The 13,984-nt window shown below is 42.0% G+C and overlaps 1 protein-coding gene across 28 annotated transcripts in view; it reads right to left on the minus strand.

The window, feature by feature from the left end:
* Positions 1-13,984, minus strand: part of NRXN3 (neurexin 3) — a 1,990,994-nt gene that overhangs the window by 896,836 nt on the left and 1,080,174 nt on the right. For 15 of the 28 annotated variants that reach the window (XR_011198826.1, XR_011198824.1, XR_011198822.1 and 12 more), the window contains one exon: positions 9,441-9,467. The exons of the other annotated variants lie outside the window; for them this stretch is intronic. Coding sequence is in view for 11 of the 15 variants with exons in the window: in XM_069208385.1 (XP_069064486.1) it covers positions 9,441-9,467 (27 nt within the window). In the remaining 4 variants the exon portion in view is untranslated. The remainder of the gene's footprint in view (positions 1-9,440; positions 9,468-13,984) is intronic. 28 annotated transcript variants of the gene reach the window in all.

Genomic DNA, 13,984 nt, shown 5'->3' on the forward strand with positions numbered 1-13,984 from the left:
GGAGTCTGTATGCAAATGGATGAGCCAATCCTTTCTTATTTTTTCAAAGCTCCCTGTCCGACTGAATGAATGGATGAATGAATGGGACACTTGCAGTGTGCTTCATGCAGTATTAGCCGCCTCACGATCATGGTCCCAAACAGGCAACGCCGACCAGTGCAGTGACATGTGTGCAAACAGGAAGCAAGCAAAGCAGGTTAACTGTGCAAAGGAAAATCCATTCAGGTGAGGTTAAACACATCTGAGGGGGGTGAAGTGCAACAGAGAGTGCCAGTACCATGTCTAATCCCAGGTGGAGCCAATGAAGTCCCCCGCTTCCTTCTACCCGTCCGTGACCCGATGAGAGATGGTACACAGGGTGCTGCACTCTTAGGTACTCTTTCCCAGCAAATGGGCTATCGAATTTTACATTTCAAATAATGTGCACAAATATTTTCTTATTTAGATGTGTCTTTGGGTTCCATACTTTAAGCGACCCGTAACAGGTGTCACTTTTGCACCAGAATGAACTGATCTATAAAGAAAACAGCACAGATCGGAATTCATAGGCCAGAGCCGGTATAAGTCGCCTCCGTCCGCCATTTTGTGGTACATGCTTCGACCCGTAAAAACAGCTCTCAAGTAGGTCAACCTGTGTGTTTAACAGAGGATGAGTGGATGTGATTTGTTCCTGCAGTCTTGGAGTATTGTTCTTAGCTTCTTAATATAGCTCTTGTCATTTTTTTTACTGTTTTCCTAGTGCTGCAAATGCTGGACTTTACCACTGTCTAACTCAATGACACTCTGCTTAACTTTCAATGGTTGAAAGGCGAGGCAGCTAAGAGACACACCTGAAACTTGCTAATTGCACACAGATCTGGTAAATTAACAACTCAAGCTACGTCACCAGCCTCATGAAAATCATTTCTCAATAACCTCCTTTTAGTTATCACTCAAGCCAATTCTACTGATAGGTTTGTTTGAAGGAGCTGTAAGAACGAATGCCTTTACACAAATTCAAAAGTAACCGAGCATGAATGTTTTGCAAAATATTTGAGTGGCGGGAAGTTTTCTTTTTTGTCAACCTGTGCGTGAATCAGCAAGCTTTAAAATTACATATTCATTGTAATCGATGTCAAGAGTAAATATCAAGATGTGTTGGGGGTCAGTATAGGGGTGTACTCTCAGCGCGGGGGTGATGAATGCCTGGGGTGGCACGTGCAAGGCCAGAGCCCTGTGTGTGGTCCTAGTGCTGGTCCGGCGCGATTTGAGGGTCAGTACTGAGATGCTTTTTGCAGAACTGTCCTTGTCCTAGGACAGGAATTTGCTGGACGTGCTACACATAGGATTGAGGTCCATACGCCGAGCTGTGTGTAAGTGTTCACGTGGCAAGGAGCATCGATTTCGCTTTTAGGGTTGGTTGACAGAGCTGAGGAGCCCCCCCCCCCCCCCACCAAAAAATAAAAACAGCGATAGGTGATACAGGTCAACCCTGGGGTGAATTGGCAGAGCTGTTTGTGGGAGCCCTGTGCGGAAACAGCAAGGGGTGTCGTAGGTCAAGACTGAGGCGAGTTGGAAGAGACATATGTGGCTCTCAGTAATTCAACAGTGGGCTGCGAAAGAGGCCAGGAATGAGAGGGGTAGTCGACCTGTGCGAGGGTCCTAGTATCCCAATGACGTGGGTGCTTTATAAATATGAGAAAGCTTTTCCTATGTATACACGACTTGTATGTGTTGTCTTTTTTCAGTCTTAGACGCTGTAAAGAACTACCACTACTCAATTAAAAGGCACTTTCTAAAATTCGATTTTAAGCAGTGCAAGATTTCAAACATGTAACCTGTGGTCTACTGATATTTGGCAGCGAACACCTAACTCACTGAGCTATCTTGGAGAGCACCCAAATAGCAAGGTTCCCGCCAAAGACTGGCCTACATTGGCAGGAGAGAGTGTATTTTTATTACATGTACAAGTGACCTTGATGTCAGAAGATACAGAGAGATAAATCGATGTCCTAAAACAACTGGAAAAGGCACATTTTCATCACCTGGCTGCCTTGGTAGGCTATAGGAAAGAGCGTGTTATGTTTCCCTACACTATTTGTTATGAAAAAAATGAAAGGCTAATTTTCTCAAGCTGTCTTCGCCAGCGTTGTATGTTTTTTCACGTGTTGTGGTCTAATGTAAGGTGATCAGTTGGAAATATGTTGGGAAAGCAACGCCTCCCATTTTGCAGATTTGACAGAAATACAGTTTTATACACAGGGAGCCAAAGCACCTATTGATCATTTCAAAATTATAAGAAACTCTTTGAGAATAAGTAGAAACATATCTAGAAAAGATTTGCACATTTTCCAGTGAATGTTTGTTTACACTGCATTCGTGTTTGTGTTACTCTTGAGTGGGCACAATTGCACTATTCTCTGTTCCAATAGTTATACGGCCTCTGCCCTCTAACAAACACCGATGTTTCCCCCAGTTCACGCGTGCACTTGTATGCGCTCTTTTGTCATGTTCAAATAATTTGATGATCCTTGCCCTCTTATGTCTATCATACTGTTAGCTCTTAACTTTGGACAAATATTTGTCTGAACTCTTCTCTACAGCCCACAAGGGGTGCTCTCTGGTGCACACATCTCCCAGCACAAAAAGTGGCATGAGTGCTATTCTCTACAACAGGTTTGTCCTGTGTAACTGGACTTACTTTAAAGAGCACACATGTAAGTGCATTATATTTCTAGTACACACATCTGCAGAAGCTCTATTCTATGGAGGGGTGCAGCTTTCAAGTCTTCGATGATCCTTTCTTCTCTGAGCCTGTATCAAGCAAAGGTGGAGTCCCTCAGGGTTCGGCCCGGAGTCAGGCACTTTTTAACATCTATGTATGCACGTTGGCAGACCTGGTGGAACCTTTTGCTTTAGCTCTTTTATCATGTACCTATTGAATCCAGTTTTATTTTTTCTCACTATCGCTTGACCATGGAAGTGTTCTGGACTATCTTGGGAGCTGCCTCTCAGCGGTATTCAACTGGATGGGACAAAACTGCTTTCAGCTCAATGGAGCGAAGACTGAAGTCCTGTTGGTAGGGAGCCAGCCTCATCTCTAGTCTCCTGACTGGTGGCCAGAACACCTTGCCCGTTTCCTCTGGCGAAGCCTGTGGTGAATAATCTTGGAATGTAGATGTATGATGATCTCACTATGGATGTCTAGGTCAAGAAGTCTTAGAAAGTTTCTTTGGACCCTGACTCTCACCACCCAAAAATGGTAGTCCAGGCAATCATGTTTCTCGTGGACTACGGGAATTTTCTTTATCTTGGCACCCCACGCTCTACCATTAGGCATCTGCAGATGAGCCAGAAAGCTGTAGTTCGGCTACTACTATATAACTCAAAACACCAATCAATCTCTTCACATCTTTCAGCCTTACACTGCCTACCACTGGAAAAACAAAGTTAAATTAAATTCAAGGCTCTATGTAGCATGTTCCCGGCCCCTTGTACTTTTGACATTTGATCCAGCCTTATTACCCTTCCAGATTGTGTTCTGCCCTTGTAACTTAGCTGTTTTGCCTAGGTTTAGCAAATCTAGAGAGAGCAGACGCTCATCCAAATTCATGTCTTTAAGGCTGTGGAACTCTCTTCCGCTGCAACTGCACCACAGTCCTAACTAAATCACTTTTAGAAAAATGTTAAAACAAGGAAAGAATATATATCAGAAAAAAAGAAAAATATATATATAAACATCTATATATACAGAGCGAGAGAGAGAGTTTCTTGATTGTCCAGCCGTTCTTTTCAAACATTAACACTTGAGTTGTGACCATCATGGTCTGAGCTTTGCTCTCGGAGAAACAGAGCTTAACTAGTCCTTCACCACAGGGCTCAGAGATGAAAGCTCTATTGATTAGCGTGCCCCACGCTGCGTGATCTCTGCTCAATAGAGGTGTTTCACTAGTTCACAGAGTTATACGAGCAGCTCCACTCTCTTGTTCATGGAGGAATTCAAAATCCATTCCCTAGCATAGAAAGCTTTGTGAGCTCTCTTACATATTGGCCAGTGTTGCATAAGGTCTGCTCCCGAACTCACCGCTTTGTTCTGATCGTTGCGCACAGTAACATAAAGAGTGCTGGTCTCTAGTGCTCACATTCTACAGCCTCTGCTTCCAGGCACAGAACGATCTATGTGCTTTGTTCTCTAGTGCACAAAGTTGTGTTAACTCTGACTTTTAAAATAAAAAAAGTTGTATTTCTCTCCCTGGAGGACTAAGCTTTGTCAGATATGCTTCATAGTCCACAGAAATGTGGACTGCTCTCTCACACGCACAGCTTATGAGCCCTGCTCTTTAGCGCCCAGAAAGGTTTATGATGTCTGTTCTCGCATAGATTCAGATCTGCTTTGTAAATTCACAGAAACATGGAATGTGCTCTGATCCCTACCAAAAAAGCTGTATAAGCGTTTCCCTCTACCACAAAAAAGTGAATGCACTCCTGTTTTCTAACACGCAATAGTGTTTGAGGTATCTCTCATAACGTAGGATCAAATCTCCCCCATAGTGGATGCGAACATGCATGTGCTCTGCTATGCCATGTACAGCGGAAGCTGCTCTCTTGGACACAAAGCTATAATTGTCGCAGCAGGTGCAGTGTCACAGAGACCCAGAGCCCTGAGAGGCCCATTGAAACCTGGTAACTGCTGTATTTTGCTACTCCAAAAGCAGTTAAAGAGCGCGTTTCCCTAGCTTGCATCTGGGCCCACACCACGCAAGGTGCGCTACTGTGCGTGGCACCGGTTGCGTGAGCCACAACTGTCTTAACTGTGTCCGAAAGCAGAACTATAAGTCGACTCTTGTGCGTTCTGCACGTGAGGCCTCCCTTCTACAGCAGTCCGTTAGCACAGACAGTGACGCACTGAATTACCTCATGCAGCCACTTCGTAAAACACGCACGTGGAAAGAACAGATTTCGCGGGAAGACGCGGCAGAACGCGGAGGCCCCGGGCGCACTTCTTGCCCTTCAGCTGGAAGGGCCGCTTTGCGCGCAGCCCCGCTGAGTGTGAGGGGCGCGAGCTCGCGTAACTCAGCGGCACCGACTGCCGCCAACAATGGAGCTTGATTAGCGGAGAGGGAAAGGGAGGAAGGCAAAAGGAGGCTCGGCAGGTGGCTGGCTATTTAGGGCAGCTGTTATTATCCCGACTGTGTTTTCAAAATCCAATCCACAAATGATGGACAGCAAAATTAACAGGAGACCAAAGTGGAGCTCAGGCAGACCGCTCTTCGAGCCAACACCGCCGACAGGCAACCGTCCTGCCGCGAAAAGTGCCGCAAGGGAGAGAGCGACAGCACCTGAATGCAAAAGTGCCAGCGAGCTGGGGGAAGGGACTGCATCCCATGACCCGCCAACCGGAGAGCCTTTAAGTCTCTGTCAGAGACCGTAATGTTTCTAAGCGGCGTGCACTAAATTCTGCCATGTCAGGCCCGTTGGTATGTGTAGACCCTCCAGATGTGTCATTTGGTAGAAGGGTGCTGCCTTCACTTGCCAGAGCATGTCACCTGATGGGTTTAAAGCACGGTCCTAGGGAGGGAGGCCGGGCATCCGGAATGCAGCACCACTTGAGGAATGTACACCATAGAGTTTAATTTTATTTTTATTCGAGTTGAATTTACAGAGCATAACTGAGACGTTAAAGGTATCCTGGTTGTGGCTATCATAAAAATAGGTTCGAAAGTCAGAAATAGATCTATGTTGTTTTTTGCTTTCTTTATTGGGGGAGGGGGGTACCTTGATTTTTATCCTGTAGTGAATGGTCATTGTGACTTGGCCTGGAAGGCGCTGAGGACAGGAAATCTTATTTTATTTCCTCATGTGTGGGTGTCCCCCTCCCCTTCCTCTCTCCACTGAGGGAGCGTGCTTCCTTTCTCCCTTCCTCCTCTTGACGGTTGTGTTCTTTTTCCCACCTTAAGTTACCTAGAATTTGTTGCCTACTTGCTCACTTCTGTGTCTGTTCTTTGAGATTTATACCCAGCTGTTGTTCAAAGTTCTCCTCATTTTTTGTGGGTCCTGCATGGAGTCCTATGGGTTTGCATTTTACCTTGTTGGTTTACTCGTCCTGCGTGGCGATGTGACTGTGTATTCTTTTGCTATATACCACTTTTGTTACAGTAATGGAAAACTCAGTAAATAATTGAAACCTCATAAATGTATTTAGGGCCTTCCTAGCAGCAAATAGATCAGAGGTGGATCTCCATGAATGGGCCGCCGGTCCTATTGCAGATAAGTCAAGACTGAAAAGGCACGGTCTCCAGACCTGGATTTGTTAAACTTAGAAACAACTAGGATGTTGGCTATGGCTGGATACAGAGATCTCTGAGGCAAATGCCAATGGATTTTGAGTTAAAAGAACTGAGAGCTTGTCTGATGAACTGCTTTGTGATACAGAGAGATTTGAAAATGACTCTTTTTGGTACAGGGAGCCAGAGTAACCTAATCAGCATGGCAGAGGTGGACGAAGACCGAGAGAAAAAGCCAGCTTAGCTGCGGCATCCTGTATAAAATAGAGACTGTTAAGCAGATAGGCTTGTGCCCCCAGAAATAAAGTATTACAGTAATCTAATCTGCACAAGATGGTGCACTGAAGCACCAGCCAGCGTGCGTACCAGGATACAAAAGGTGACATTTTACGAATCACCCACATTCAAGAAGAGCAGGATGAAGAGAGTTTATTGACATAACACATAAGTGAGAGATCCTTGTCCAAGCACACCACCAGATTGTGCACATAAGTGGTGACCACAGGTATCAATCTATCCTTCAGAAGTCCTCAGGCAATGAGTGCATTGGTTTCCCAACAGAGTATATCTCATCAGTTTTGTCCCCATTGAATTTCTGGGAATTTGCTCTGAGCTAGGTGGGTGAGTCAGTTCTTTCTGTTCCTAACTCGCTCCAATATTCAACTCATTATGTAGATCATCTTTGTGAATTTGCCCTAGCACAAAAAGACATCAAGTTATCCTCTCTGCTCAAAGTCTGTCACAAGGGTGAAGTATGTGAAACAGTGGATTTTTTAATAGTGGAAACCGATAGGGGGAAACTGACAGCTTACAAAGAGGAACAACAATTGGGAGAATGCTTAGTCAGAGATGGCGGCCGTGTGGGGTCTGTGGTGACAAAATAAATCAGAGCTGTGCACAGATTACAGAGGTCTGTGGGTCCATCTTTACTTGGTCAAAAAAGACAACTCAGAGTTTGTGCTATACAAGTGAGCATTAAACATCTTAGATCTTATTTTACTCTGGGTATTTCCTGCTCTCGCTATTTGATGTCTGTATAGCACAGAGCATAGAATGTGGGTTTCACCCAGAAGAGCAGCAAGGAACTGAGAATACCAGCAAAGATGCACATCCAGCATACGTGTTAAGAGCGAACCCTTACAGTGTGTCAGGGACCAAGGTAGATTATTTCAGTAATGCAGGTTAGCCCTGAATGATAACGTTCTGCAGCATATGGCTGAGACTTGAGGGCATGCATGGATGATAAATGAGCAATATTGGTTTAAAACACATCGAAGATGGGATACAAGATCAGTCTTTAAGATGGGGGAAAAACACATTTAAGATGGGAAAGTAGATCAGTTCTTAATATGAAATTCAAACATATTAAAGATGCGGAAAGTGATCACTTCTTAAGATTGTGGTAAAAAACTCTGAAGATGGAAACAGAGATCAGTTCTAAAGATGGTGATAAAACACTTTGAAGATTGAATAGAAGATGGTTTCTTAAGATGAGGGGGAACGCACTTTGAGGATGGGAATGCAGATCATTTCTTAATAGGGGAACAAAACACAATGAAGACAGGAGCAGGGATCAGTCTTTAAGATGGGGGCAAACATATTGAAGATGGAAAAGTAGATAATTTCTTAAAATGGTGGGTAAAGCCGTTTGAAGATTGGAAAGAAGATCACCCCTTAAGAAGGGGCAAAAAGTATGAAGATTGAAAAAGTGATTAGTTCTTAAGATGGTGGTAAAACACTTTGTATATTGGAAAGGAAATCAGTTTTTAACATGAGGGCAAGTACTACTTAACATGGAAGTAAAACACTTTAAGATTGGAAATGAAATCAGTTCTTAAGATAGTGTAAACACTTTGAAGATTAGAAAGGAGACCAATTCTTAAGATGTAGTAAAACACTTCGAAGATAGAAAGAGCGATCAGTTATTAAGATGATGATAAAACACGTTGAAGATGGAAAAAGAGATTCATTCGTATGGCTTAAGATGGTGGTAAAGAACTTTGAAGATTGAAATGGAGGTGCATTCTTAAGATGGAGCAAAACACTTTGAGGATGGGAAAGCAGATATATTCTTAATAGTAAAATAAAATACACTGAAGTTGGGAGAAAAAATCAGTCCTTGAGATGGGGTTAACACATTGAACGTGGGAAAGGAGATGAATCTTTGAGATGGAAGTATAACAAATCGAAGATGGAAAACAGATTAATACTTAAAATGGGGGGTAATTACTTTGAAGATGAGAAAGGCGATCCGCCATATTGTTAAAGTATTTAGGGAAGGTGTGGAGCATAAAGTGAATGAAGGACAGGAAGGTCTGAGGTACGTGGAGTCTCGAAGCATCAAAGTTACTTTCCAGGGAGAAATTTGTTCTGTATAGGACTCTTTTACTGGATGAAGACAACAATATCAACTCTGTTTAATAAAAATAAAATGGTAGGGCCCTGTTAGATGTGTTTGGTGGCTCAATATTCCCCATGTGTGATGTGTGGTCACTGTCATGTTGTCAATGTGTTGGCATAATTATGTTGCCTGGGCTCCCATAATGACAGAGATAAAGCTACTTATATAATCTCCTGCCAATCTGCAGTAGCTATGCATGAATAGTTACAATATGAGACATTAGGTTACGCACAGGACATGAATAGCACAATACATGAACTGAACCATTTCCCTGCCTCACGTTTTCCACTGTGGTGCCATGCATGCACCTCTGTGCACTCAGGTAATTCTACAACAAGCAAGACCAGATAAATAACAAAAAGAAGCAAGTGACAAACATTATTATGCAATAGAAGACATAATAAACTACATGATATTGAGCAGATGGCAGGAAATTCTGCAAAGGAGCATTTTTTTTTGTAAAAGTCCAATATTTTTCTTTGTGTGTGGTTAGAAATAAAGGGTGTTTCCAAGTGTGGGCACTATTAAAGGAATGATTGGTTATTATCTTCTTTGAGCAGGTGACACAGCATAATTTGCTAATTTCCCTTCCCAGCATATTTTAAACAATCCCCCCTTTGGTGTGCAATTGCACAACAAAGTGTACCATGCCATATTGAGTAGACATGGTTATTTCAAAATGTGGTAGAGGGATTTGGCTTTCCCGCTCGCCACCAGACATGAGACAGGTACTGTACACTTTCAGTCAGAACGAGTAATGGAACATGAGCCTCTACCTTGCAGGTCAGCTTTGGTCAACTCAACTTTGTTAGCAAAAGAAAAGAAGAAGCAAAAAACAAACAAAGCAGAGGTTAGTAAAGGCAGATCACCAGCGCAACATTAACCAAGCAACCAGCTACATTTACGCCAGCAGCCACAGTGAGGCCAGGTGCGTAGCCAGGACAGTGCATAGTTTGACAACACACAGCTAGCATAGTGCCCATCTAACCATAGAAATCCATTACAGGGAGCAGTTTATGCACAATAGAGCCTGCATAGAGTACTGACAGAAAAGCAGGCAGCTGGAATAGTGTGAAGGCAGCAGAGTGCACACCTACGCCTATGAGCCACTTGGACAACAAAGCACTGCTTGAACGTTAATCCAGTGGAGTGCTGTGCAGTCTCACCAGTGCACAGCCTGCAGGACATCTGGATCAGCTCACTGGTGGGGCAGTGGATAATTGAACAGACAAGAACAGTGCGCAGCCAGAATAGCATGTAACTAAAGTAGTGTACAGGCAGGACAAGGCATACCCAACACAGCATGATGGCAAAGCAAAGCATCAATGAAATTTATGATAGCACAACAGGGACCAAAAAGCCCTGAAATAAATTTCTGGTGTTCTAGAACATGCAGATAGGTGGCTTAACTTTGGATAGGCTAGTAAGAGCAACATTTGCCACTGTTGAGGGGTTCAGATAACGTTACAAAACACTTTTTGTTTTCAGATGGAAATGTTAAGGGCCTGATGATGAGATATAACATCAAGTTCAGCAAGCATTTTCTGTGGAATCATCTCTTGTTCTCCATTTCATTGCCTGAGTTGGAACATGATAGTTCTGTCAGGTCAACCTTGTTCTTCTCTGATATCCTTTCTTAATCCCCAACAGTGTGAAGAACTTTTTTCAACTCAGACAACCATTTGAATTCCAATGTACCCAATACTTGCAGGACAATCAAAAACCCAGAAATGACATCTGTTGCCTATCCTGAAAATTATGGGCATTCCAGGGTCTTTGGGATCATCTGCTAGATCTTTGATACTTCCAGAAGCAATGTGATTCATGTCAAACCAACCAACCAGACCACTCTCCATTCAGCCTTTTGACATTATGCTCAGCCCCCCTCTTCTCTGAAAAAGTTGCTCACATATAGTCACCTCTGCCCCACCCCGCCCTGGCTTCATCCACAGTTAGAATGGTCTTTTAAGAAGATGGTGAGATTTCCTAATACGTCAAGTGCATTTAAATGGCAGCTAAATCTGGGGCAGAGTCATCCACAAGCCAAGCTCTGATTATTCCGATTTTTAGATAGTCCATTCCTTCTCTGTTGCTGCCCCAGCCCAGGCACCATTCCTAATATTCCTTGATAATGAGGTACGTTTGAAAATGTATAATTTCTTTTAAAAATATTGTGAAAGTTTGATTAAATGTGGAAAAACATTGTTCCAAAGAACATTTAGATGAGGAGCAATACATCAATGAGAACATCAAAGTTATCTCCCTACTTTCAATAAAAGGTGAACAGATTAAACTCTTCCTAATACTCCCCAAAGGTGTTCATGATGGCTGTGACAGTACTGACCAAGGTCACATGGCCATCTTTCAGAGCAGTGACCTTATCAGAAATGGTCAACACAATTGCTAAAATTAATGCCCTTCTTTACTAGAGCCCATCATTCCATCAACATTATTCAGAGGGCTGTGCTTTGTCGTCACAACCTTCTAGTTAACACATTCAAAATCCAGTGACAGCCTTGGATGATCCTAACAATTTTCATACCATTTCCAACCTTCCCTTTCTTACAGAAGCCCTGGGAAGCTGTGATCAAGGTCAGCTCAAAATGTTCACAGCTGATAGTGACCTCTTCGACAAGTTTGAATCTGGCTTTAGATCAAAATGCAACAAAGTAACACCAATTCTAAAGATAGTAGACTTGTTCTTCAAATTTTTTAAACATGTGACGACTGCCTCCTCACCGTCCTGGACCCGTCTAACACAGTAAACCACTCTCCTTTACGCAGTCCTTTTAAGGAAACAATGGGGTGAAGGGAGCATTTCTCAGTTAGAGTGCAACACAGCTCTGGAACACTTTTACAATGATGACACCCAGGACTATCTGAAAATGTTCTCTACCAAGGCATTGAATACACAACTCATGTTCCAGCTGACACCCAGTCCTCAGTAGCGATACACTACTTTGTACCTAACATACTTAAAACAAATGGCTCATGATCTCTCCTCCAAATAGCACTGTCTGTTCAAACCCAGCTGAAGGCATCTTTGAGATGATCTGACACCCATAAACATTTGATGCATCAAATCACTAAACCTTCTCCTGGTGACAAATCTGAAACTGTGAGCACATATCAACACCTTTAATTAATAGGGAGAGCATTAGCACAGGTTCTTAGGAGGTAGTAAACCACTGATTCTAGGAAACAACTTTAATCAAGTAATTGAAGCTCTGAGGTTATCAAGATTATGGAAAAACTCACTACTTGTAGGAATTAGCGAGCTACACCTAGCCCAATTCACTCATCAGCTAGGCTGGCCATCAACACTAGAAAGTTTGGCCACATCTTTCAAATCCTCACTGTAATGAATTGCCTCCACATGTAGACCAGAAGCATCTTTAAGCCAGCCTAAATTACTCACAATGCTCTTCATTTTAGCTCTCCAATACATCTAATGCAGTATACGCCTTCTCAGGGGATTAGTGATAAGTGTGGAGTTCAGACTCACTCCTTTTAAAACAATCTTTCTTCCGGAGTGCTTCCCGGGTCTGGAGTGCGTATCCTTCAGACATCAGAAATGTTTTTCCTATGACTCATTAAAATAATTTGCCTATTGTTTCAATGCTATAATTCATTATGAGAGACCTGTACCAGTGTCAACTATTTTTAATTCAAGAAAGTCTAAACTCTTACGTCTGGTAAAACCACATTATTTTTGACAAGGTTTTAATTGTTTCACAGTCAGTTAAAATGTGTTTCCGTTATATATAAACACAATATACTGAGTGCTCACTCATTTTACAGCTTTTATTTTATGACTTTATATTTGCGTTTTTTTATTTTTATATTAGAGGCATTCTTTCTCTTGTAACCCATTGCAGATAGGTCTACTGTGCTATGATAAGCAGCAAATAAATAAACAAGTATAATACAATGCCTACATTTTTAAAGTCATTATTTTTTTTTTAGGAATGTTATAAAACAATTTTACATTTTAAATGTTGGAGCAAATTAACCACGAAACAAAACAATGAAGTCAAGAGGTAGGTGAGAACAGAAATGTCACAGTCAGGGCACAAGCAGTGAAAGGAGAGCTCGAGCCTGAGACATGAAAAATAAATACACTGGCATCTTTATAATTAACGTTTGTGCCTCAACAGCTGGAATTTAAAATTTAAAGAGACAGCAGGCAGTGAAAGATAACTGCTTGGGCGCCAAACGTTTCAACATTTTTTTCAGGTCTTAAAATGTCATATGAGGGACTAAAACTAATTTTCCTATGTAAATTCTTGGATCTGCAAACGTTCTTTGGCCACGAAGAAAGAGCAAAATCCTCACACTTGATTTGAAATCTCAACATTCTGGTGTTAATAAAACCCCAGCCCGCACCTTTCCACCTTTGCAGCTCTACCAGTAGGCAATGAGCCAGGGCGCAAAACACAAAATATAAAACATAAAGTTGTACTTTGTCTAAAGAGTTGGATTAGGGAGTCAAAGTTTGAGTTCTTTGTGAAAAACACACAAAAATCATGTCACATAAAAGATACATAATAAGCTATCATACACTATGGCCTTATATTTACATCCCTGGGTTCTGGTGACATTTATAGACCACTTCCAATTTGTGTTTAATATTACTGGTAATATATTAGGCACTACTGTAGATCTGAGGAAATCAAATGAAAGTTTATTTTACATTTTTATGCAGAGTTCATTTAATATGCCTACTGATGGTTAATAATGATAGAAGCTGAATTACAAAAAATATGTCACTAGACCCAACTAACGACATTTTAGACTACTGCATTGAGACTTTTATGCTTCATCACATAATGTATATTGATAAAATAAGTAAAAAGAACATAGTGTATTGTCGTCAGTTATGTATCATATATAGGCAATTTAGTCAATTAATAGTTGCCAATCCATTGACTAAATTGTCTGTGTGTGAATGTTTGTGTGTCTGTGTGTGTGTCCCATTCAGATATCTCCCATCATTGAATACAACAATGGGTAGAGATCATGTACACACATATTTTCAGAAACAAAACACACAAAAATAAATCAGTAGCATTCAAGAAGTGATAATGGCAGTCAGAGCAGACCACAGACCATTATCTTCAGAATAATGACTGGAGGACAGTAAAACACAACTGGGTGAACTGCCCACCTACCAGTCCAGATTCTTTTAATGAAGGACCAAATATGGGGCCATCATCACCTTTACTGACCTTCAGAAGACAGCATAGCCTTATCCTTGTCTGGCCAACAATGATGAGATGATCTAGCCCAACTGGACCAACAGAAGGGAGCTTTTTAGGTC

The sequence above is a fragment of the Pleurodeles waltl genome, chromosome 9 (assembly GCF_031143425.1).
Source record: "Pleurodeles waltl isolate 20211129_DDA chromosome 9, aPleWal1.hap1.20221129, whole genome shotgun sequence".
NCBI lineage: Eukaryota > Metazoa > Chordata > Amphibia > Caudata > Salamandridae > Pleurodeles > Pleurodeles waltl.